Here is a 26,621-nt window from a genome sequence, read left to right on the forward strand (position 1 = left end):
ACAAAACAGCCACAGATCAGATTTGAAACTTCTGCTTACTACTGCTTGGGGACTGTAGCCTCTGCACACCGCAGCGCATGAACCAACCACTAGTCCAACTCCAGACATGTCTAAGAATACTTTCCAGTATGTTCCTCTTTGCAGATTTTGCAGCTTGAAGATTCAAAATGTGGGCGTGTAGCAGATGCTAGAGAACCACCTCCCCCTGTACTTCGAGTTGTGTAATAACTTGATGCCCACAGAAATATGAAATTAAATCCTACACACAGCAAGAAGCAACTTTTACTGATTAACGCCAACCCTCCAAATGTCCTTTAATTCTTGCATTTACTTACAAAGATGGAGAAGTAATGTTTGTGAGGAATACGGTATTCTCTGAATCATATGGCCTGAATAAAATGATTCAAAAGGACACAGTGAAATAATTCATTTTTAGTGTTTGTTTAGGGCTTAGTGTTCCTTATCAAACGTTTGTCGGATAGTTTAAAAGCTGCTGAATCGTCCCTTTAAATCTGTGCAATCTCACTACTGCGTCTGACATGTTTGCCCCTCTGTGAGATACACAAGACGACAATCTGGCAGCCTGTAGGCGTCACCAGATGAGTATGAGACTGTATAAACATGGACGTAGTCGCAATGACATCACCCACTGATTTCTGAAGAGGTGATGCCCAACGGTGGCGGTCACCATTGTTGAAAAATGTTATCTCAACTAGTTTTAGAATCATAGTTTTAGAATCAGTCTTTAAACAGGTGAAGAGGTGAAGCTGAGGCGGGTCTTTGGCATCCTGACAAACAGCTACAACTCCTCAGCATGTCAGTCAACCCAACCACACCCCTAAATTATGCAAAGTTATGAATACTTTTAGGCTTGAAATGATCAGAATGGATTAGTTTATTTTAAAGTTATCCCCTCTACAGTGTGTGCCAGTAAAGAAATGAACTCTAGATACCAAATTGTTTTTTCTAACCAGGCTGTAAAGATGTTTATTCCTCCTCTAAGAATAAGCATTTGAACATGGGACCTAATGGGGACTTCTTGGTTTTTGCAGACCACTTGAGGAACTACAGTTTGCTGCACTTCCACATTGGCTTCATTATTCTACAGTAGAGGTTGCCGCTCGGTTTAGGTCAACTTCCTCTTTCACATAAGCTCAGCAGGTGTGTAAAGTAGGCTGGGAAATGGACAAATCTCTAAAATAATGTTTCTTTTACTCTACAGATTTGTCTGAAGTCCTGCAGGAGTCTGTCAACTCTTCAGATGTTTTTGTTTGATTCTATCCGCTGATGGAAAGTCTTTTAGGATGCTGCAATAAAATGATTCTTGTTTATAGAAAAATCAAACACAGCCTGTCTTAGTTTTTTTCCTGTATGATGCACCGGCGTCCTCAAATTAGGTCCTGAGATTGTCATCTGATTAAATCCATAAATTGCTCCACAGATAGCAGAATATCTTGAAGTGATTTTCATCAACATTTTCATCGCTGTACTACAGATCAGAAATGACCGCTTTACTTGAGTCAGAGCTGGAAAAATCTACAACACTTCCTTTTTAACCCTGGGAGGAGTAATGACGGAGTGTTTTATTCTGTTCTGAAAAAAAAGAAAGAAAATGATTTTATAAATATTTTGCCCTAAGCACCCTCAACAGCTGGATCATTTGTATTTTTTAAATGCCTCAGTAAACAAAACCTGCAAACATCTGCCCTTTGAGATATGTTAAAGAGACGGATATCAACACGAGGCACAGCTCGTGAATTTTTCCAGCTGTCATCAAAATCTGGATTATATTAAGTGTCTCTATCAGCACTTTTTGAAGCCAACCTGTGTCTAACTCGGGGACCTTTTAGCCAGGAGAGTTTTCTCTCTGCGCCTCAGATGAGCGACAGCTGCTTTGGTCTGAAACGCTTTGTAGGTCATATATCCTCCTCCTCTTCTTCAGTTTAAATAAGTCTCAGAGCTCCTCAAAACACGTGTGTGAAGTTTCTTGTTCTAAATCCACTCTGATCCTGTATTTGATCATGTCTATAAACCCCTCTATTTCAGCCCTGCTCAGAACAGGCTGTTTCTGTGTCTGTACCTTTAAATATGTAAATGAGCTGTGTCTGACCACGCCCCCTCTCTGGAAGGGCTTGGGTGTACTCGGTCTTTCTTGCTCCATGTCCTATTGTTTACGGTGAGAAGGCAGACTCAGAGGGCAGAACAAACACTTATCTGTGGGAGTGTCACCCACCTGGGGGAGGGGCTACTGCCCTTTGTGATGTCATGAAGGGAAAATCTCCAAACGGCCTGTTTGAGCACACACTTTCTGAAAAGTGGAGCAGGCAGAAGACGGAGAGGATGGACTTTTCTCATGATTGGGGGGTTTGTAGACAGACTAGAGACACATGTTAGAGTTAGAGAAACATGGTGAAGTGTATTTTGCAAATGTTAAGTTCTCATTAAACCAGACGAACACCGACCGACTTCTAAGTGTTTCTCTGCTGTCACAGCAGTGTTGTCTCTTTTATACATTAGAAAGTCTTAGAAACTGTAGAATCACATTAAGAAAGTTTAACCAAAAACAATTCAAGGATGCAACCAATCAACGCAGAAAAAAAATATTTTAAAATTCATTATTTTCCATTGAAACTTTTTTTCTTTTGTTGCCATGTAGCCGTTCTTTTAGCCCTCAAACTGGCTTAACTTGTGTTTCTAAATGTTTCGCTTAGTGATCATGAAGAAGAGAGACGTTGAGAAATAAAAACTTGGATCATGACTGAATGATTCTTCACTGTATTTTTTGCAGCTTTTAAAAATGAAACGAGGATTCTGTCAGACATTAAGAACAAAGCAAAGATACAGTCAAGGTTGATTAAGAAATGGAGAATATTGCTCAAATTGTGTTATGTTCCTTTTTTTTTTATCCCAGTTACGTTATGTGCAAGTATTTTTTTTCCCCATGAATTTCCTTCAGTGCGTCTTTGTCACAGGCAGAAGTAAACAGTTTGGAACTGGAAAATGTCACAGAGGACAGACAGAAAAGGGTGGAGGGACACGGGGGGGAAAAGAACAAGCAAGTGGAACAAGGAAGCGATTATTAACCGTTTTTTGAGAACAGAGGGAAGAAAAGAGATGCATCCAATCGTTTTTTAAAATGACCTGGAAATAGAAGTCGCAGATGAAAAGTGCTTTTTAGAGGACGACAAACCTTTTTGGTTGAGCTAATACAGACAGTCATATCTACAGTAGAAACAAGACACAGACAGGCGTCCTCTCCTCCGTCCAGAGTCACACATTTAGTTATTTACATCATTTTTTTTTAGTAGTGTTCTTCTTCATTATTCTTTTATGTTCAAAGACTCTTAATGTACACAAAGGGCTCCTTGTGCCGTGTCCGTTATTGTGCCTCCTAATTCTTCCTCTGTGGTTAAGGGGGAGGAGGAGGAGGGGGAGGGGGAGGAGGAGGGAGGGTCAGATCAATAATGTTACTGGGCCAGTGATAAGAGAGAGGGGGGGGGGGGGGGTGAAACTGAAGGCAGTCTTCACTCAGTGGTATCATGTCTCTGGGAGCTGGTTGATGTCAGTCAAGTTGGTGTCGTTGAGGATGACTTTGATTCGATCCAGGGACTCTGCCTGTCGTATTCGCTCCAACTGTACCTGCAGACAGACAAACGATCCGTCAATCTATGAAGTCTCCGTTCAGTGAGAGACAAGTGTGAATACATATGTTGTCTTTTCTTTCTAATTAAACCCACATAAGCAAAATCTGGCAGCACAGATATCTCTCCCTTTTGGAGATCTGGTGCTACGGCCTCCTTAATGTATAATCAATTTAACCAAAAATCAGAACTAGGAGACCAAAACATATAAAAAGGGACGCCAGACAATGAATCGAATTTCTAAAACCAGAGCTTTATTTAAATAAACCAATTTAAGAAACAAACAAAATGGACTGGAGATCTGGCTAAACAGAATAAAAGATGGGAAAGTGTTGAGTCAGCCATGTAATGGGCCGTCGCTCTCTGCACTTCCCCCTTAAACTACCTCATAACAAAACTAATCTGCAGAAACTCAAACAATCCAAAATAGGACTACCGGTCTTTCCAACCCAAACTAAAATAACAAAATCCAGGAATGTGAACATGCATGGGGGAAAACGAAAAACAAGCCTGGAACAATTTAACGAGAAACGAGCACCTCACACCGCCTCAGCCCAAAATGTTTGCATGTAACACCCCCACACTAAAGATGTTGAATATACTGTATGAGCAGCAAACATATATTCAATATAAACAGCACGACAACATATCAGCACTTATTCTCTCAACTACTTACTCGTAGTGCTACACAAAGATAAACAAACCACTGCTCTGTCCTAAGTGTTCTTGTTTAAGGCGTCTGTAGAAACATTTTACACCAAGAATTCTGAAGCTCATTGATGTGTTGATAAATTGAATTCAGACGGAGCTATCGAGTTTTGTCTATTGGAAGGATACATTCATAGTTGGTGGTCCTGTTTTGATATTTTGCAGGGGGGTGTTGCTGCCAGATTTGCTGTTCAACATTTATTACACAACGCTGTGCGTAAAGCGGTTTTCTCGTTCTTACCTGAAGAGTCTGAGAAAGTTTGACAAAGTCCTTCTGAACCTGCTCGCTGACGTCCAGCTCCGTCTGCAGCCGCTGAGCTTTGTCCTTCTCGTCAAACACCTGACTCTCTAGTGCACTCTGCAGGGAACACACACACACACAGAAACACACACACATAAATTAGAAAGAACATTTGCTGAATTATTTAAAATGACGTTCACTCACTCAGTCTCTGAATGAAAGTCATCACATCGCACAGATTTATAAAAAACTGTAAAACATTTATACTCTTAACATGCAGGTTTATTCTTGCATGCTAAGAGTCCACCTAGAGTTTTCTTCCCGGGCTGAAAAGCGCCGGCTGTGCTCTGAGAAGAAACGTACTGCACGTCCGTCCTGTCTCTATGACAACAGTCTGTATGACCGACACTGTTACTTTTTACTTCATGTTTGATATTTGAGATCCTGAGTGCTTTGTGTGAGTTCAACGCCTCATCTCACCACAATAAACACATCAGCTCGGCCTCACCGCCTCCCGTTATTACTTTAAAATGAATGAATTCAGGGTCAGACTTCCTCCACACACGCTTTAGGAGATTTCACTGACACACTCTGTGTTCTACTTAGTGACAAACTGGATCCATTTTGTGTCAATGTGAAGTTAAAATGATCTTTCTTACCGGAGCGTAAACATGTTTGACTCCATCTGAGGAAGTGTTGGGATTCATGTGATTAAATTCAAATGTACCTGGTCTTTAAGTTGCTCGTTTTTTTAAGCATTTTTTAAAAAAATTTTTTATCCTTTTGCAAATTCTTGAGCACATTTAAAAATAATATACTAATGTCTGTAGGCTCAATAAATGGAACTGTGATTTCAACAGAGGGTCACTGGTTGACATTGGCTGTGTTACATTATTCTCCATGTGTTGTATCCGTCACAGATGAAGAATTGAAACTCAGCTCGGTGGAATCGGATGTTAGCTACACTCTGATATCGTAGGTGACATGAGGCACATTGTAAGTTCAGTTCAGAGGTTTGTAAATGTGTTAGTTACTAACCTTTGCAGCGGTGAGCTCTTTGAGCTGCTGCTCCAGGCTGCTCCTCCGGCTCTGGATGCTCGACAGTGTTTCTGTCTTCTCTGCTAGACTGCTCTGCAACTACACACACACACACACAAACAATTTATGTTCTGTAACTTACAGAAAGTTTGTTTGGTACATTTTAGTCACAGTGAGTTTCACTTTGTAATGGACATCCCCTTCTTTTTGTTCAGAGAGCTCTGGAAGCTTCCCTTTGAAGGTTTCATACTTCATGATATCAAAGAGCAGGTACCTGTTGCTTCTCCGCCTTTATCCGCTCCAGCTCCGTCTTCAGACTGGAGAAAGACGCTGTGGGAGAGAGATTTCATCAGAGGACCATAATGTACTGTACAGCCGAAAACTGGATCTCAAAGCCAAAGAGATTCTCTCTAGAATTATTATGTGATGTGTTGACCGAGTACTTCACACTGCGTCGTGTGTGTGCGACACAACCTTAAAGTTTAGAGACTCGCTGAGTCTGTGTGACAAACAAATAATTAACTTTTCTTTCATAAAAATGGCTGCACTGATTTTTTTGTTTGGACAGCTCATTGCTCTTAAAGTGGTCAAAATGTTCAACACTTAAACTTTTGGATACCCTGTGTTTAAAACTATACAATCTGTGTTCATTTAAAGATTTATAGAATGGTAAAGTACCAAAGTTTAAAATAACTGCAGATCTTAAGTCATATTTTTTTAACCCCAAAGAGAGAGAGTAAACTGACACACTGTCTAAATTGCATAAAGATGTTGGCAACATCTTTATGCAATTAAGTACTTCAGAGGTTGATGTCATTTTGGCAATTATAAAGCAAGAAATTAGCCGGTATAAGGTTCCTAAGTCTCGTATTGTTGTTGCCGTGGTATCGAGACAAGTATAGACATCATCTGATTTTTACGAGAATCATATTGACATTTAAAAACCTGATACTGTGGCGAGAGACGACCTACTCTGTCATGTTAAAAAGACGAGAAACTCGCACCAAAGTCATCTCTGTGTCTCCAGCAGATAGTTATCAAACTTGGTCCCCTTTTGTTTTTTTATAAATTAGAAAACTTTAATAAATAAATAAAATTGTGCTCTGCTAAATTTATGATGTGAAAAACGTTCTGCAAAGTTTTCTGAACTTTAACATTTAACTTGGACGAATTAGGGAGCTCCAATAAACTAGCGGTTATGTTGCACGCCCCATGTACAAAGGCTGTAGTCCTCGTCAGAACGGCTGTGGGTTCGAATCCGACCTCGGCCCTTTGCTGCATGTCACCCCCCACTCTCTCTCCCCCTCCAACACTTCCTGTCTCTCTGGGAGGAATTTGGACGTGTTAAACTGCAGCTGAGCCTGAAAATGTCTCGTAACTGTTCCTCCTGTAGACCTTTAAAGAAGACGTGTTCATGCTGTGAGTGAAACGTACTATTGTTCTAAGCTTCCCAACAACGTCACCTATAAACAGGAAACATCCTCGTATGACATTTTAAATTCACAGTGACACACATTATGACTTCAATCTGCGCAGCAGGGACAGCATTCAGTGAGGTGAATTGTCTATTAATGCACATTGGAACCTTTTCTAAAGACAGTTAAAAACATGTGAGGGAAAGCGGTACGTGGTCGGCTCACTGCAGTTATTAGTCCGACAGCTACACGATAAACAAACACAAACAAGCAGTTAAAGTCGGCTCATTCCAAACGTTTGTCATACCTTCCAAGATGTCTGAATGAAAGTGATGGACGGAGAGGGAACAAAAGCAGAAGAGAATGAAGAGAATATCCAGAAAATGAAAAGATCTCTCCACAAATGTTTCAGAGAGTTTTTGCTCGCTGACATTTCTCTAAATACGATCGGTTAAGTCATACATCCGACCTGCTGATCACCGCTGTGTGGATGATTTAATCAGCAGGCGTGAGACTCACCGATCTCCTCCTTACAGCCCTCGATCTCCAGCTGCAGCGTGTCCTCCAGGTTCTCCTTCAGACACTGCTCCGCTTGGATCTGCTCCTTCAGGAACAGGATCTCCGCCTTCAGCTTCTCCTCCATGTGATCGGCGGACGTCCGTAACGACACCAGGTCCTCACGGAGCCTTATCGCCAGGCTTTGTAGCTCCTGAAGAAGAATAGAACCAAGAAATTACAGAAAACACTTTGTGGAATTATCATCATCACCGTGCAGCACCGTTTGTGGAGACGAATCAAAAATCCTTCAAATCTCTGGTTAGAAAATGTTGTGCTGTATGCAGATGACACACCTTTGTACCAATCTGTTGAAACATACAGTTTTATTTTTTTTTCAATTTGAAAACAGAGGTGGGGGTCAGTATCAAAGCAATACCAGCATTCAATCCCAGATGTACCCAGATCTGGAAACATTTTCATCCATATTAGGGATGTGTGCTTTTAGTTGACTAGTCTGAACTGTCACAATTTTGGCCTTTGATGCCGGTCGATACAGACACCCACCACTAGATGGCTGTAGCTCCGGTTAATGAGCCCTCTCTCCTCACTCTACAACCAGGATGTAAACAAGCACAGTGAACAGATATCTCATAGGAGCAGTGTGGTTTGGAAGTATTTTAATCTGCAGGCTGTGTCAGGTTTAACTGGAATATTGAGCGGTGCAGTGTGTAACCACATTCAGCACAGCTGCAGGTAGGACTGGAGGCTGATGTTGCTAGCGCTGCTAAATTTAACCCCACACTGTAAACCTTATAACATTGTTAGATGCTGATTTAAAAAAAGAAAAAAGATAAATCGTTCTAAAATCTGACTGTTTTCTTACCTTTAGACTAGTCGCTTATTAAGAATTTAAATCTTTGTTAAACCTTTTAAGAAAACATTCGGCCGGGCTTTTTAATATTTTTAGGTTTCAATTTATATCAGATGTGTTTTCCCCTCTAAATTATTATTATTTTTTTTTAGCATCAAGCTACTTTCATCTTTTAATCTGCTCAATTTATCCGCTTATCCGAGGACTAAGCCTCACGTTTTGAAAAGTTCCACTCGATATTCCGTTATTTATAGGAGTTCAGCACAGCATCAGCATCAAGCAGCTGTACACCAACATTTTTAAAACAAAGCCATGAGAAGCTTCAGTTTGGAAAGGAGCAAGGCACCTCAATCGGTGCATTTACAAGAGGGATGAAGGTAAATCTCTCTCTCTAACAGGAGTTTTGTCAAGGTCCTCGTGCACTCATGCGCTCTCTCTCTCGCTCTACCCTGCATGCAGCAATTTTATGAATAAATGAAAAATGTAATGAAACAGGTTGGAAATATACTTGGGCGGCCCGCCCAGGTATCGTCTGTGTGTGGGGAAACGCTGTGGGTAATCTTAACACATTTTTCAGCATCTGGCAGCCTTTATTGGATTACCTTGCCCAATATGACAGAGTCCTAGACAGTGACTGGTTTTACAGCTCAGCGCTTACCTCTCTTAAGAAATATTGTGCTTGTGATGCAAAGTAGCATGCTGTCCTGCAATTCAATGTATTACATGTTATGTGAGCAGCTAGTTTTTCCACCAACATGTTTGCTACTCCACCTCCACTGAAGCCGGGCCCACTCTGCCTGCTATACTGCCAGGGGAAAACTCAGCTAAGAGTAACAGTGTGGGAGGAGATGTTTGTGTTTTAAGAGAGGACGGATCACACTTGTAAAACAGATTCTGTTCCCACCTTGTCAGGGACTTTAAAAATGAGCAGGGTTGTCATGAAGCAGTGAAAATGAGCTGGTGGAGTCTCACAGGTGCTACCACTGAAGCAATAAGCCGCAGCTCCTACTCTGAGGGGATTATTTTTATATAATGATGTGTCAACAGACGAGGGACTCCACTTCTCATAATGGGCCTTTTATTGCTACTAAGTGCCGTTAGGTGATGAATAGACCATCTCATAAGCCCGCTGCACGATGGTAGAAATGTTGTGGCAATATGTCCGCTCACACTGTACGACTGAATCATTTACGACGCACGACTAAAGCTCATGAATTATGTGCTCACACTCTACGACCTGATTGTTGGACACAACCTGAGAAATCACACTCTGCAAGTAAAACCAGGATGGGTCAATATCGCTCCCACAGAAGGTGGGTGGAGTCAGATCTGTGTGTATTTCAGTTGTCTCATAAACACAGGTAGAAAAGAAAACCTGGCAAAAACACTCCTCCTCTCTCACACACTCACACACACACACATACACACACTCTCAGCCCAGTAGCTAAATTATAACAAATTAGAAGACACAAGGCATGTTTGCTGTTGCCATGGTAATTTTAGTCTGTCAGTTTGAGCCGGCACAATCAGGAAAAAAGCCCCAGAGAAGCGGCTCGTGGCTTTGCTCTCACTGTGCGAGTCTGCGCAGTCGTACGACCAAGAACACCATCAGCCGTCTTACCCCCATGTACACTGCAAAACTAACGACCCGCGATCAGGCTGAAATTCAGCCTCACTTCAAAATAAATTTGCACCCAAATCAGATTCAGGAAATATATTCTTGACTTCGGTGCCAGTATGTGTGAAAAAAATTATCAATCAATTTACAGTGTGCAAAAAAAAGGGGAGAGGAGACGGAGGGGAGAAGAGAGAGGGAGAGGGAGAGGAGATGAGGAGAGGAGAGGAGAGGAGAGGAGAGGTGAGGTGAGGTGAGGAGAGGAGAGGGGAAGAGAGGAGAGGACAGGAGAGGAGAGGAGAGGAGAGAAAAAAACTGTGTTGAAGATGTTGACACACTGACTGTGCATCTCTTTAAAGAATTAAGAAAAACGAATGAATCTCACATTTCTAAACTGAGCTCTAAGTTCACACATTCTGGTTCATTCAAAGAGACATTTGAGGTTTTGATAAGTAGCCCATCATTTCTTTCTGATGCTGATTAAGGCTTGACGTACTTGCACAGTGTTGGGCATCTGAAAGTCCTCCTGTTGCTGCAGCTCTACGTGCAGCCTGTGTTTCCCCTGCAGGCTCTCGTTGTCTCGCTGTAGTCGACTCAGCTCATCCGCCACCTGCTCCCTCGACTTCACCAGCACCACCTGAAAAACAAACCAAACAAAATAAACCAAACCATTGCATCATGTGTCAAGTTTGTCATGCTGAGGCAACAGCACTTTCACACGTGGCATTTGGAGCAATCTGATTCCCCCTGCAGAGCTCGTCATTCTGCTCGGTGTAACACTGAAACTTAAGATGGAAGTATGAAAACCATTATTTTATCCAGATCAAAGCCAAACGCAGCAGACTCATTGTTCTGTTTGTTGTGTGTGCAATGGCACAGCTTGCAGCGGCACATTCATTATTAAGAAGGTTTCTGTTCTTTCACGTCTTCCTCTTTTCTCCTCACTACATGGACAACGACCAGCTCGACAAAGGGAGGGCACTGACATCATTTATGAAATAATATTGTAACATTTGAAGGGATGTAGAGCGTTTAAATATTTTCTTTTCTGTTGTGGGGATTGAGCAACACCTGCACACATTCAACTGCTTTTTTTTTCCTAGAAGCAGCGATCCTGCTGCCAAAAGCTCTATGATGTCAGCAAATACTTGAGGTAGGGAGGAAGAGTGAGATTACGCAACAGTTTGCAACATTTTCAACAAACAGGGCTCCCACACGTTCAAGATTTTTCACAAGATTTGATCCCTTTTTTATGACTGAAATCACACAGTGCTGCACTAGATTTAAAGGTCACATATTCTCCTCCTTTTCAACAATAAGTCTCAGAGCTCCTCAAAACGTGTGTGAAGTTTCTTGTTCTAAATCCACTCTGATCCTGTATTTGATCATGTCTATAAACCCCTCTATTTCAGCCATGCTCAGAACAAGCTGTTTCTGTGTCTGTAGCTTTAAATATGTAAATGAGCTGTGTCTGACCACGCCCCCTCTCTGGAAGGGCTTGGGTGTACTCGCTGCTTTCTCGCTCCATGTCCTATTGTTTACGGTGAGAAGGCAGACTCAGAGGGCAGAACAAACACCTAGCTGTGGGAGTGTCACCCACCTGGGGGAGGGGCTACTGCCCTTTGTGATGTCATGAAGGGAAAACCTCCAAACGGCCTGTTTGAGCACAAATTTTCTGAAAAGTGGAGCAGGCAGAAGACGGAGTGGATGGACTTTTCTCATGATTGGGGGGTTTGTAGACAGACTAGAGAGACATATTAGTGTCAGAGGAACATTTAATTTAAAGTAATTTCAGACCTTAACTAGTTCAACTAGTTAATGCTGACCGTCCTAATATGAATTAGTAATGACTGTGGGAAATGCAAGAATATTTAAATAACTGAGAAAACAATCCAGCAGCTGAGGGCTTCACATCGTGTCAGCATAGATTTGTGTTGTGGATGTAATGTGACGTTACGACGTGAAATCCAAAACCTTAACAGGCTGCTGTTTCCCCGAGCTGGGATTCAGTTTGGCTGCATGTCTGCCTATTGTCAAAACAAAAATTAGCACTCTTTTTTTTTTTTTCCAGGGCTTAAGTCCCGCCAGCCTCTGGTTTCCTTCTCATGTCAGAGTCTGCAAACGCAGCTGGTGAGAATGAGCAACATGGAGCTAAAGGACGGATATGCTGGCTCACCATCTGGTCCTGCGTGTTCCTCTTGGCTTCACTGAAGGCCTGCTGCAACGTGTCGAGCAACGTCTCTGACTCCTGGACTCTCTGCAAGAGGGCAGAGACCTACAAACACAGAAATCATCTTCAATTAGACGAGAGAAAGAAACTACAAAGAGGACTTTGGACAACAATTAAAAACACAGAAAGCTTTTGTTCATGCTTATATTATCATAAATGAATAACACTAAGCTGCACTTTTGTTAAATTATGAAGTGTGTGAAGATGATTTTAGCAAAAGGACGCATCGCACCCTCTTTTTAAATTTCTGAGTGGACGCACTTGACCTGTTCGTTCACCAGGGACCAAACGAGGCGGCAAAACCACAAGGAATATCAAACATTTGGAGAAAAAAAAAGCATCTGCGACATCAACATTGTCATTCTGTAAAGTTGAAATATTTTCAACAAGAGGCGGGGGAGCGGCCGCATAAAAAAGGCAGAGCGCTCAAAAAAAAAAAAAAAAAAAAAAAAAGACGTTGCAAACGCTCTCTCCTCATAAACAATTGAAAAAAAGACGCTGTCGCTCAGAAAAAAACACCAGGTGGAGACGGTGCCATGGTTATTTTGTTCTAGATCCATTATGGCCAACATGGGATTCAAATGAACGTCAGTCACGGCCACACTTCTTGGAGTTGACATATTAACATATCTTTACAGTTTGGGCTGTTCCCTCCATACCTGCATGTGTTTTGAAAATCATTTCACTTATTTAAGTTAGAAAGTGATTCAGCAAGTCCAAACCTTAGCCGTGGTTTCCTCGTTTCCTGCTTTGACCGAATCTTCCAAACTCTGTTTCTCGGTCATCGTCCTCTCCAGCTGGTCGTTGGCCTGACGAAGCATCACCTGCAGCTTCTTCACCTGGAAGACAGCGAGACAGACATGAACATTTTAAAACACAATGCCGTGCTTGTAAACACACTCCTGGTTTGACGAGAACGAAGACACACACCTGATCCCGTGTGTCCGCCTCTTGTCCTTGGATGACCTGCAGCTGCTTCTCGTAGTTTGAGCACATATCACAACGGCGGCCGAGCTTCCTGCCTGCGTTTTTCACCTGGTGACAGACCGACGAGAACACAGGTTAGTAATATACATTATATTTTTTTATTGATGAATAAATAAACATTTCAGGCGACCACATTTGAATTCCAGGTGGCACCATGTGAGGTCGTGACCCCAAGGTTGGGAGTGTCTGCCTTAAACACTCAGAACGCACAGAGGTGATTGTGTCAGAACGAAGGGAGGACTTCTGGTTAAATCTGTTCCTCTTTCTCACAGAAAATAAATAAATACCCCTGAGGCACCTCCCCCAACATTATTTGTCATCATCAGCAGTAAAGTGATGTGATTGCATTTATATATTATATCTTCTCATTTAGTCTTGGAATCTTTTAGTCTTTGCTTATTTTGTGTAAATTCTTGATGTTCAATGTTGTGCTTTTCTGCATAGAGAGCACAGTTCATTAAAGTCAAATTCCTTGTGTGTGTGTGTGTGTGAGCATGTCTGGACAACAAAGCAGATTCTGACTGAAAATATCTTGATCAACTCTTAGCTGCAGCAATGTTAAAATATTTAGTATGTAAACGTCGACTACAGTGGAGGATGGTCATGTGGTACGATCAGACACACAGAGCCGAAGATCCTCTTTACGATATACTCCTGCTGCTCAAGTGTTTTTTCTTTTCCTGCCCGTGCACAAAGAAACAACCTCAGGTCGGCCTTTCAAAGACGCTAAACACAACTGCAGATCTTTGAAAAACAGAGGATCAGATAATTCTGAATGATTTGTTTTCTAGTTGAAAGAGGGCATCCTTGAAAAGTAAATTATTGTCTCCCAAAAAATGAGAAATTTGATCTTCAACTAATCCTGTTAGTAAAAATGGAAATGTTTAATCTTCTGCAGCTAAACTAAACTTCTACCCTGTGCTGCATGTTTGTCCTCTCATAATGATGTCATGTGTTTCATGTGTTTCAACTAGTCAGTGTTACACCTCTTGCTGCAGCAGGTTCCACTCGCTGTCGCTGACCAGCCTGTAGCCTGCAGGTGGTAAGAAGGCGGTGTCGGGGGCGTGGGAGATGCTGGACAGCAGGGACGCCGTCTCCTCTTGCTCCGGCGTCATGGCCTTGATGGCCTTCTCCTGATCTTTAGTCAGCAGGAAGTGACTCCCCGTCAACTTCATGGAGCCGATCGACGCCGTTTCACCAAAACTACTGTCCGTCACGCTGCAGTCGGCGCCCACCAAGGGCCCAAAGTCCGACTCGTCCAAGTGGCTGGCCGACTTGGCCTTGTGGTTGTGGCCGCCGAGGCCCTGCTGAGAAGAGAGTGAGGAGCCGAGGCTGTCTGTGGACTGGACTCTGCGCAGGTTCTCCTTGTAGGGGTCCATCAGTCCTCCTGCGACCACATCGGTGTCTAAGGAGTGCATGGAGCCGTGTGCGCTGTGGTTACCATGAGGCTGAAACAGAAAGAGCAGATAAATATAAGAATATATTTTGTACAATGTCATCAATGTCAATTTGTTCTTTAGCTTAACTTGATATTGAAAGAAAGCTCGGGCTGCCTTTACGATCAACAATAAATGATTTTCCAGCTACTGAAAACAATTTACAAAATAAAAAAAAGGATCGGTAGATGATCGAGTTTAAAGTTTCAAAAGCATCGACTTTAAAACCATTAGTGTTTTTAAATCTCCAGTTTCCGCAGGGTGGGTTTTAGATGCTCGAAACAGGACACACACACACACACACACACACAAAAGGGAAGGTGCCATGTTGAAACCGTTTGTAGATCAAGTTACTCAAAGGGAGAATAAAAATGACGTCAGACGATAAAAGCCTGCTCTGTTCCCTCCCCGGGGAGACGAGTCAGATTACAGGATTCTCGTACCTCCTCGATGCTCAGCCCGAGGAATGAATCCTCCAGAGGCTCCGTGTTGTCTCCACCGTCCTCCTCCTGCAGCTCCTTCACTTGGCTCAGCCTCTCCTTCTCATCCTCCTCCTGTGAAGGAGAAAAAGACAAATACTTCTCTCACTTGTTCATACACATTACAGTTTATTCTTAAAGCAGCTTAGCTTCCATTTCCATGTTTGTGGTGCTACACTTTCAGATTCCCACTCTTTCACCTCTAAAAATCATAATTCATAAATCAGTTAAAGAAATCTTTCAAGATTGCAAGAAGGAGAAAGAATTTGCCTGAAAAGACACTCAGGGTGAGAAAATAATTTAAGGTCCTTTACTCAGTCCCTCCAGAAAGAAACCAAGCCCTGCACCTTCTCCGTGACCTTACAATGTTAGAGGTCACATAGGCCCAGAGAGCGTTGTCCGACCCTTCTCACATCCTCCACTCTGAGTACGAGCTTCTACCTTCTTGCAGACGATACATATAAGTCCCCCGATGTAATCTGAACCGCTTTGAAAACTCTTTTGTCCCCACGTCGATACAAATTCTGAATAATGTTTGTTAAGGCTGTGATGGTTGTGCAGTCATACTGTGTTTTTGCAGATCTTGTGCAATATATGTTGTGTTGTCTAGCATTGTTATGCACCTTTTTGTTTATGTGTGGATGTTGGTTTTTCTATTGTTTTTATTTACTGATTCGAGTGGAAGCAGCTGAATGTTTGGCAGCACTTTGAGTCCAAGATACATTCTGTGTCTGTGTGTGTGTGTGTCTGTGTGTGTGTGTGTCTGTGTGTGTGTGTGTCTGTGTGTGTCTGTGTCTGTGTGTGTGTGTGTGTGTGTGTGTGTGTGTGTGTGTGTCTGTGTGTGTGTCTGTGTGTGTGTGTGTCTGTGTGTGTGTGTGTGTGTGTGTGTCTGTGTGTGTGTGTGTCTGTGTGTGTGTGTGTGTGTGTCTGTGTGTGTGTCTGTGTGTGTGTGTGTGTGTGTGTGTGTCTGTGTGTGTGTCTGTGTGTGTGTGTGTGTGTGTGTGTGTGTGTGTGTGTGTGTCTGTGTGTGTGTGTGTGTATGTCTGTGTGTGTGTCTGTGTGTGTCTGTGTGTGTGTGTGTCTGTGTGTGTGTCTGTGTGTGTGTGTGTCTGTGTGTGTCTGTGTCTGTGTGTGTGTGTGTGTGTGTGTGTGTGTGTGTGTGTGTGTGTGTGTGTGTGTCTGTGTGTGTGTGTGTGTGTGTGTGTGTGTGTGTGTGTGTGTGTGTGTGTGTGTGTGTGTGTGTGTGTGTGTCTGTGTGTGTGTGTGTGTGTGTGTCTGTGTGTGTCTGTGTGTGTGTGTGTGTGTGTGTGTCTGTGTGTGTGTGTGTGTCTGTGTGTGTGTGTGTCTGTGTGTGTGTGTGTGTGTCTGTGTGTGTGTGTGTGTGTCTGTGTGTGTCTGTGTGTGTGTGTGTGTGTCTGTGTGTGTGTCTGTGTGTGTGTGTGTCTGTGTGTGTGTGTGTGTGTGTGTGTGTGTGTGTCTGTGTGTGTGCCTGTGTGTGTGTGTGTGTGTGTGTGTCTGTGTGTGTCTGTGTGTGTGTGTGTCTGTGTCTGTGTCTGTGTCTGTGTGTGTGTGTGTGTGTGTGTGTGTGTGTGTGTGTGTGTGTGTGTCTGTATGTGTGTGTGTGTGTGTGTACCTGGTCTTTCTTCTTCATCTCCTCCACCTGGCGCAGCTGCTCTGACGACAGCACGCTCTCTATCCTCTGCATGTCCCTCATGAGGAGCCGCTGGGACTCGAGGAACTGGTCGTTGGCTCTCTGCCACGTGTGCTTCAGCTGGTTGTGCTGCTGCCGCTCCAACTCCAGTTTGTGACACACTGAGCGACGAGCGGCAACAAACGAGAGACACCGAAAGAAATAAAGAGAGAGAGAGAGAGAGAGAGGGCCTGTTTTAGACGTCACATTTCACAGAGACTAACATTTAAAGTTTACATTTATGTTCCTGGGGATGGGGATGGATTTTTATTTGATTCTTCCTGTTCTGTTTTTCAGCTTTTTATCTTTTTGGAGTTTTAGTATAAAAATGTGTTTGTTTTTCCAACACACCTCCACTAGGATTATAAGAAATGTATTATTCAGGACCCTCACAGAGCTCAGTTCACCTGCTGAGCAGCCGCCCCGTATTTGACTCCTAAAAAGCGGCAGGCTGCCAGGTCTCATAACTTACCTGCAGGACGCACATTTTAACGCTTCTGTGCCCCATTTCTGATAAGAAAGACATCACCTTTCTGTACATTTCAACAGATAAACACTACTGGGTCCAATTCTGGAACATGAGCACACATGACAAAAGAGAGAGACAACATGTTGCTTTGTCTTCATAAGAAAATAAATCGCAGTACCTTCATGGAGCTCTTTCCGGAGTTTCTCTGCGTCTTCCTGCAGGACGGACTTCTGTGTGTTCAACACAGCCACGTACATCTCCAGGTCGGTACGACACGACTTCTCCGCCTCCAGAACGTGATTGAGCTCCTTGACCTGTAAGAGAGAAACATGAAGCTCTGATTTATTCTTCTCAAGTTTTGAGTTCACAAAAAAAAAGCTGCCCCTCTGTGATGTAGAGAGAGACAACTTGAAGCAGAATCTCTCCAACTGCCAAAGCAGTACAGAAAACATTTTGAACAACAAATGATTACAATATATACAGTAAACAAATATAACAAATATGAATAAAAGACATTAACAATAACATGAATTCTTTTTACAGTGTATTTCTATGAAACATTAAGTGTATTTTGTCTCATATTTATCAGCTCGTACTGCACACAGACTTTTCTCTCCACAGAGATAGAGCAGCTTCTGAGAAAGTCAGGATATTTATTATAAATGTAATCAAAGAGAGTCTCTCTTCAATCTTTATACATGTCACAGTGGAGGAGGAAGTGACATTCTGATGGCAGAGTGAACACAGCCTGGCCTCTCTGGGTAACCAGCTCTGTCTGTGACGGCCTTTCACATCCCTCACTGTGCTCAGCTACTCTGCCAGCTTGTACTCTCTGTTTAGGCTCAAATTGAATTCTAATTGACTTTGTGATTTGGTGCTTTCCTTCCAATATTTGATATAACTGTCTTTTTGTTTTGAGATAATTTGGTTGGGCCAGATTGTTTGGGGTGTGTCCTGAAGCCCTGGTGTGTGAGGGCAGAGCTTCAGGATCAGCTGGCAGAGGGGACTCTTATCTGGGTTCCTCTCTCTCTCTCTCCTCTCCTCTCTCCTCTCCTCTCCTCTCTCTCTCTCTCTCTCTCTCTCCTCTCTCTTTCTCTCTCTCCTCTCTCTTTCTCTCTCTCCTCTCTCTTTCTCTCTCTCCTCTCGCTCCTCTCTCTCTCTCTCTCCTCTCTCCCTCTCTCTCCTCTCTCTCTCTCTCTCTCCCTCTCTCTCTCCCTCTCTCTCTCCTCTGTCTCTCCTCTCTGCAGGGTAATGTCTCTTTAGCGTCTAAATGCTCCACTTTCTTTTCCAGATAGTCTCTAACTGTGTCTGTCTGCTTACAACATTTTCTATCAGAGTTTTCCTTCCGACCAAAGCTGCCTCTTCAGCGAGAAAGGGTCTGTAGAGACGGCTGAGACTCGATCCATTACCATAAAAACCCAAACAATGATGTGAATTAGCTTAAAGCCTGAGGGGGAACAGCAGAGCCTGGCTACAGATCTCTTCACTGACAGTGACCCCTTTAAATGTAATCATAGTAACATGATCCATTACCAATCATAAAGATGGAGTCATGCAGCTGTGACCTCCTTCAGGCTTAAAACGTTGTAATGACTTTAAAACATCTTCAGTTCTGATTGTTAAAGTAGGAATAAGAAGTCAAAAAAATCATAAGACTGTAAATATTAATGCATGAAGCCTGAGTGACGTCATCCATCTGTTCCTGCAGGGGGCGCTGGAGGCTCATCAGCAGCAGCCGCCGTGCTGGAAATGCTGACTCAGCCTAACTTTCAGTCAACCTAACGACAGACTGAGAGCTGGAGCTGAGGCGGGTTTTAAACCTCCTGATGAACCTCTTGATTTTGCACTTCCTCATTGGCTCATATTTCAACACTGGAGGTTACCACTTGCTCAAAGCTTCATTTAGAGCACCTGTATGCTGATAGTAAAAGCCCAGCAGTAACAGTGAAAATGCACAACTGTAATGCGTTGTTACCGACAAAGTGAAGCCAAAACCACAACCTCTGCTATCTATGAAAATCCAAACGACCAACATTTAACAGCCACTTCTCAAGGCTGCATTTGGTCAGTAGTACTCGACATCAAAGCACATTTGAGGTTCAGTAGGACGAACATTAATCTGTAATGTGCTTCTGAAGAGTGTCATGAGAGAAGACATTTTTAAAAACATTATCTCATGGTGGTAAACACGGACTCTGAGAAAGGAGGTAGTTAAACGCACATGAAGCAGGAGCGGGGCCGTGTAGAAAGATCAGACTGAGGAAGAAGATGTGCCCGACTTCCAGCACACTTTTGATGTCTCTAAAGAGCATATGGGATAATATGCAGGAAGGATTTCTCCTTTGTATTCCTCGCGGTCCTGTTGTCCACACTTCTTGGCCGCTGGTCGGAGCAGGCCGTGCATGAATGAGGACGCCGTGGTTGTGGGGACGATGCAGCCCGATGGTGGTGGCTGTGATGAACGACTGACCAGCAACAGAGGGCCGCCTCTTTTCTCCCAGTTGGCATAGATGCTCACTTTCTTATAATAAAGGGCCGGTTTTAAAGTCAGGCTGAGCCACTTCTCCACATGATGTGAAAGATTTGATCAGGAGACAACTTTCAGTCTGTGCTGACCCGATTGGTCGATGTCTGCTGCTTAGATAATAAGGGCCCAGGTCTCTCTTTGTCTGCTGTGAGTCTTGATCTCAGTTTGTTTTAATCTTTGTTTAAAAGGATATTTAAGGGGACTGACACTCTGTGTAAATTTGCACATGAAGCAGGAAAGTGGATAATAAACACCTCTCCTGATTATCCACATGCATTCACATCAACACACCTGATATAAAAATGTTAAAACTCTACATAGTGAAGCAGCGGAAAGGCTTTCCACTTGCAATACAAAGAACCTTAACTAATTCAATTTACTCAGAAAAGGCCAGCCCACACGTCTGGTCAATACCATGCCCGGTTAACAACGTATTATCCGCTCATTTTTTCCAGCTGAATCATCGATTAAACGCTGACTCACCTTGGACGCCTCCAGTTCCTTCACTCTGTCCTCGGCTGTGGTCAGCTTCGCTTTCAGGGCCCCGATCTCCTGCTCCATGGGCATCACCACCGAACGCAGCTTCTCTGCATCCTCCTGGGCCTTCGGAGGATTAGAAACTCTTTTTATTATAAATCTGTGCAGCTGCAGAACATTTTTTTTTAAAGCTTCCAACAGTAAGCGAGACAGAAAACGCTGCCTACCTTCTTCATCTCGTCCTCCAGGTTCTCCTCCTCCTGGCCCTCAGTGAGGCGGCGTCTCAAGTCCCCAAGCTCCCTCTCCACCGCCTCCCTGTACTGGTTCCACTGGGCTCTCTCCTGCTCCAGACGCTGGTGGAACTGGACCTCGTACTCACAAACTGTTTCTGTGAGGATGATAAAGAGGATAATGAGGAATCAGTTCCAATAAAATGTACAAATCCTGAAGGTTTCTTTTTGGGATATTTAAGCTTTTAGGACAGAGGATAGAGTCAGATATGAGGGAGAGAGAGAGAGAGAGAGAGAGAGAGAGAGGGGAAAGGAGCTACAGGTCAGATTCGATCGCCCGATCAGAGAACTGCAGCCTCTCATCACCGTCCTTTAAAATCATTAAACACACTTAAAAACGGGCAGCTTTCAGCAGCAACTCCTGTTTCCTTATGCAGCAGCAACTATAAAATGAAGGATTTATCTGCCTTGATAGAGAACAAACCACAGGACGTATTTTTGTAGGCCGACCCTGAAGTAACATCTCCATGGGGGTCTAATGAGAATTCTCCTCTGGGATGTTTTCATTGGATTTTGGATCACTGCAGAAAATAATCTCTGTGTTAAACACACGTTTCTGAAGCGTAGGCGTTTTGTTCAGCAGGATAATCTTCACAGATGAACGCCATTTTTATGATGTTTGAAGCGTTAATGCGGCCAACAGAAGTAAAAAGCTAACGCTATGCTACAAGCTAACTACACCACGGTGGGATGATTGTGACGTCACTAGCTTCAGACGATCTCTGATAAACTAATCCACGTAGTTTAATAAATAGTTTACTAACATAATATTCACCTTAACCTAAAGATTAAACCTACAGGAGACATCTCCGACTAGTGAGAGAGTTCCCGCCCTCTGTGTCCGGCGTGATGACCTTTAATGTCCCCGACAACCACTGTAGTCACATTTAGCCTCTTGTTAGCAACCGCCTTTTTAAAGACGAGTAAAAACTTCAAACTTCACAAGTGGAGGTATTACCTAACGTAGTTTATGTGGTCTAACAAAACACCAACATCTCTTCAGCTTGTGTTCACCACAGACCTTATTTCAGGAGTCTAACCACAAACACATTCAAAATCCACATTGACTTTCAGACGTTAGACCCCATGGCGCTCAAATGCTAACTTACTTCTGGGTTTTAGGACTCATTTCTGTGGCGCTCTATTGGATAGGACAGTTGAAGAGTGACAGGAGAAGTTGGGAGGAGAGAGAGTGGGGGGGGGATGACCAAAAAAAAAGATTTTTGGTTGCAGCAGAAGACAGACAGGATGGGATGAGACTGTGTTCATCAAAGGAAGGACGGTCAGAGTGTGAAGCGATGCATTGTGGGAATAGTCTCTGTCTAATGGGTATGCACTCTACAAGATGAGCAGGAACATTACATCTCATCACAGCTCAGTTTACCTTTCATGATGGCCTGCAGGGACGCCACCTCCTCCTGCCACTGGCTGCGGACCTGGTCGATGGCTTCCTGTTTGGTGTTTTCTGACACGGTGGCCACGGCTCTGATCGTCTCCATCTCCGTCCGAGCCTGAGTCAGCTGATCCTGGACGGAGCTCAGCTCGGCCTGGGCGCCATCCAGCGCCGTGGACTGCCTCTTCAGCTCCTCTGGGGAGAGACGAGAGAGAGATCAGTGACGATATGAAAGATGGAGGATCAGGGGAGAACAGAGAGAACGAGGGGCTGTTATTTGATCTACTTGATTTGGGATTATCGTCCTTACCTTCCTTGGACACGAAGAGCTCTTTAAACTTGGCTCTCTTCTGGTTGAACTCGGCCTCCAGCTGCTGCTTGAGTTTGATGAACTCGGCTCTCTCCTGCTCCAGAGCGGCCACTCGCTGCTGCAGCACCTCTGCACGACGAGGAAACAGAAACACACAAACACACAGAGCTACAGTCAATCGCCTGATTGTTATAAAGACTTCATAACATTCAATCTGAGACAAGAAGGTTACTGTGTCTCAAACGCCCATAATGCACTGCTTCCAGATTCTCAAATGTTAAGATTTCTACCTTGTTTGATCGGTGAATAAATCATTTTGTGTTATTTCTTTAGACAAACAAGATATTATCCAGAGGTGTGAAATAACACTCTTGGTTTAAAAAAAAAAAAAGTTTAATAGTTGTTTGAGATTTTTGTCTTGTAGGAAATCCCCAAAACATCTCTCTGCAGACGCTCCTTTCTGGTTTTCTCGTTTCACAAGTAGGTATGAAGGAGGTGGCTAAAGGGTGTCAGAGGTGTTGTGGGACGAACTAGGTGAAAAACAGGTTAAGGAGGTGCCCACTTGATGACCCCACTGCTGCCAAAGAGGGTTCTGATTAGGGGCCATGTGTCTGTGTTGTCACTACCTGAGCCTGAGTCCAGTGTTTGCCTTCGGTTTACAGCGTTGGGGGGGTGGGGACAAGCCGACATGGCGACACGACGACACAAACACTTGAAGGAATCTTGGTGTTCATGTGTTACTTTTAATGACAGCTGTCCTTTTCTATCAGAAAGGTATCCCTAAGTGACTTCTTTCACTGATTTCCGACCCTAACCATTATCCTATCTCTACAATAAAGGCACAAAAACAAATCTTTAAAAAAACATTTTTTTTAACTTGACCTTTGGGGATAGGGGAAACACTGGAGTCTGTTGAAGGTGGAGCGACTGGCTGGGTGTCGGTGGAAACTAAGGGCCATGTAGGATGTTATTTGACTCATCAGTAGGGCATAGAGGAGTGCAGGAGTGGGGATCCTTTCATTAAGGCATACAGATCTTGTGTTTACTCCAAGATAATAAAGCACCTTTTCTTGGCTTTCAGAAAAACACTGATAAGCATTTTCTTTTAGATTTTATTGACGTAACAGTTATTGATTAACCCAGGAAAATATTGCATAGTTAAAGAGACTTTGTAAATTATTGTTAGTTGCCGCTCTATTTCCCTATCGGCTCTATCTTGTAGTTTTGTTTAAAGTGTCAGTTCAACTTTATTATTTCCATCTTATAGCTAAAACTCCATCCTCTTTAAGTCCGTACTTGTGTGATTTTGAACCACAGTCTTGACTTTTGGACGCTCACCTTGTCCAAAAGAAAAAATCAGCATTAAATCTGATCTATGAGGCTCACTAAATACCTGAGACAAAAACATATTTAACAAGCTTAAAGTGTGACGACTCAATGAGAGACGTGTGTTTATCTTATCTCATAATAAAAGTCACAGTTTTTTCCGACACCCAGCCCTGCTCGGATCGTATTTATTTCCTCTCTCATTCAAAACCAGCGAGCCGAGCAGAGATAGACGATGATATCCTCGGACTCAGACGGACCAATGGAAACAGTGACTTGCACACAAGCAGCAGCAGCTCTCCATTGTCATGTGATAGCTGAACACCGTCTCAAGCAGAAATTCCATCAGCACATAAGCTCGACATAAATTCACATGGCTTCTCGGTTGATAGCACGCAGTACATTAATTCCTTAAGCGCTTTTTCTGAAATGCTTTTAACTGGATAAAGTGTAATGCCTTCCTTCGGTTATTTTAAAATAAACGCTTTACTATCAACTTGTGCAGAACAGTCACACCGTCTGTCTTAGTCTGACAAAACTACTTCAGTCTCTCAGTTTAGACATCTCTGTATTTTACAAGAATCAATATTGAAACAAATCCAGTTTGGAACAAACAAGGAGGAACAATTCACATTGGAGAGCAACTATGGAGGGCAACTAAAGTCACACAAATTAAGCAACTTCTACTAATCCGTATGCTGAGCACTTCATAACAATGACAACTAGAGATGCATCGATTGAAAAAAGGGCCGATGACCGATTTTTGTAATAACAATTTAGCTGATCACTGATACTGATGTTTTTTTAAATGACTTCTTTTGGTGTAAGACTCCCACAATGCCGACTTCTTCTGTCCCGTTTGACAATGAAAACAAGTCAGAGTTTTGTTCATCAGGTGATTCCATCTGCCCAATAAAAAAACGTCTTCTCTTCTTCTTCTTTGATTCCTTTTCAGATAATAATTTAGTAAGAGGAGCTGGAGTGAGAGATTGAATAACACGCTTGGGTCTCACACGTTTGTACGAGTAAACCACTATGTACATAATCGTACAATCAGAGACAATCTACTGGATCGATCTTTCTGGAATGATCAGGTGGAGAATTGGTAGATTACATAAAAATGTTTAACAACTACTGAAACTTAAATGCATGATGGCGCTCTCTAATGCTCGCAGCAGTCATGATAAAGACACTGAAGCACATTATTTTGAGGTTCCCTCAAGTCTACAAAGCAGATCTCAGATTGACAAATTGGATCTCAAAAGATGGATCTTTGGTCCCAAAGAAGACGACATCATCTGATCTCAGTGACTATCGACCAGTGGCTCTCACATCTCATGTGATCAAAGTGTTGGAGAGGCTCGTCTTGACCCTCTACAATTTGCCTACCAGCCACACCTGGGAGTGGACGATGCCATCATCTACCTGCTGCAGCGTGCTCACTCACATCTGGAGGGAAACGGCTGCACTGTGAGAATCACTTTTTTGATTTCTCCAGTGCATTAAACACCATCCAGCAACAACTGCTGAAGAGACGCTGCAGTTGATGGGTGTGGACTCGTCCATCACCTCCTGGATTACTGACTACCTGACAGACAGACCACAGTTTGTCCGACTTGGCAGTGTTCAGTCTGGAATGGTGGAGAGCGGTACAGGAGCTCCACAGGGTACTGTGCTGTCTCCTTTCCTTTTCACCTTGTACACCTCTGACTTTCAGTACAACTCCAGGTCATGCCACTTGCAGAAGTTTTCTGATGACTCTGCGGTGGTGGGGTGTATAAGTGATGGGCAAGAGGGGGAGTACAGAGAGCTGGTGGATAACTTTGTGGAGTGGACAGGAAGAAATCACCTGATTCTGAACGTGGATAAGACCAAGGAGATGGTGATCGACTTCAGAAGGAAGAGGACAGAGCCTCCACCGCTGTGCATCCTGGGAGAGGATGTGTCTGTGGTGGAGGAGTACAAGTACCTGGGTGTCAACATAGACAACAAACTGAACTGGAAGGCCAACACTCAGGCTGTGTACAAGAAGGGGATGAGCCGACTCGACTTTCTGAGGAAGCTGAGATCCTTCAACGTGTGCAGCAAGATGTTGGAGATCTTCTATCAGTCTGTTGTGGCCAGTGCACTGTTCTCTGCTGTGGTCTGCTGGGGGAGCAGCATTGGAGCTGGTGACACTAAGAGACTGGACAAACTCATTAAGAAGGCCTGCTCTGTGATAGGCTGCAAGCTGGACTCATGTTTACTTCATTTGTCTGTCTACTCGCCGTTATATTGAATAGTTTCTGCTGATAATATGTCTACACTCATGCACTTTAACATATGTCAATACTGTCCATTTACTACTCTGTTTTTGAACATTTACATTTAATCTTTCATATTTAAGACTAGTAATGCTAAGTTAAATCCTGGTGGTATATATTCACATTCTTATTTTTGATATCTTTTAGTGCTTACTTACTTTGTATTTAATATTATATTGTGTTTAGATTTGATAATATTGTGTGTTTGGACAACCTGCTGCTGTAACGCCACAATTTCCCAGTTTGGGATCAATAAAGTCATTATATTCTATTCTATTCTATTCTATGTGGTAAGATCTTTGCTGCTGACGCAATGAATGAAATGTGAGATATTAGTTTGCAAAGTGGCAATAATTAAACATCTTAAAATTATACTTACTGCTAACTAAGGTTGTCCCAAAACCAGATTTTCTTTTTTTTAAACTTTAAATTCCAGTAAAAATCAAACAATCATGATTTATGTTTCTATATCCTGAGCATCCAATATTGGGAATTTTCTAGTTTAAATCAACAGAAATTGCAAGTACACGCCTGTACATAGACTGTCTGAAATGCAGAAAACCACGTGCAAACATTATCCAATATTTTTGTGCACTTTAGACAGGACTCTCTCAGTTTCTCTTCTGGTTATAAATATGACTGAAGAGTGAAGTTTCGGCTGCTTTTTGATACGAACA

At 43.0% G+C, this 26,621-nt stretch overlaps 1 protein-coding gene across 1 annotated transcript in view; it reads right to left on the bottom strand.

The window, feature by feature from the left end:
• Nucleotides 1–2,759: 2,759 nt before the first annotated feature.
• The window catches only part of rabep1 (rabaptin, RAB GTPase binding effector protein 1), a 24,725-nt gene continuing 863 nt past the window's right edge, over nt 2,760–26,621 (bottom strand). Inside the window, exons 2-18 of the mRNA XM_020647129.3 lie at nt 22,316–22,444; nt 21,997–22,200; nt 20,550–20,710; nt 20,329–20,448; nt 17,497–17,632; nt 16,793–16,971; nt 15,124–15,234; nt 14,231–14,692; nt 13,188–13,292; nt 12,980–13,096; nt 12,204–12,302; nt 10,524–10,664; nt 7,563–7,752; nt 5,903–5,958; nt 5,629–5,727; nt 4,591–4,707; nt 2,760–3,639 (exon numbers count right to left, since the gene is read on the bottom strand). Coding sequence (XP_020502785.2) covers nt 3,538–3,639; nt 4,591–4,707; nt 5,629–5,727; nt 5,903–5,958; nt 7,563–7,752; nt 10,524–10,664; nt 12,204–12,302; nt 12,980–13,096; nt 13,188–13,292; nt 14,231–14,692; nt 15,124–15,234; nt 16,793–16,971; nt 17,497–17,632; nt 20,329–20,448; nt 20,550–20,710; nt 21,997–22,200; nt 22,316–22,444 — 2,528 coding nt within the window. The 3' untranslated portion in view covers nt 2,760–3,537. The remainder of the gene's footprint in view (nt 3,640–4,590; nt 4,708–5,628; nt 5,728–5,902; nt 5,959–7,562; nt 7,753–10,523; nt 10,665–12,203; nt 12,303–12,979; nt 13,097–13,187; nt 13,293–14,230; nt 14,693–15,123; nt 15,235–16,792; nt 16,972–17,496; nt 17,633–20,328; nt 20,449–20,549; nt 20,711–21,996; nt 22,201–22,315; nt 22,445–26,621) is intronic.

Source organism: Labrus bergylta, chromosome 14 (assembly GCF_963930695.1).
Source record: "Labrus bergylta chromosome 14, fLabBer1.1, whole genome shotgun sequence".
Taxonomy (NCBI): domain Eukaryota; kingdom Metazoa; phylum Chordata; class Actinopteri; order Labriformes; family Labridae; genus Labrus; species Labrus bergylta.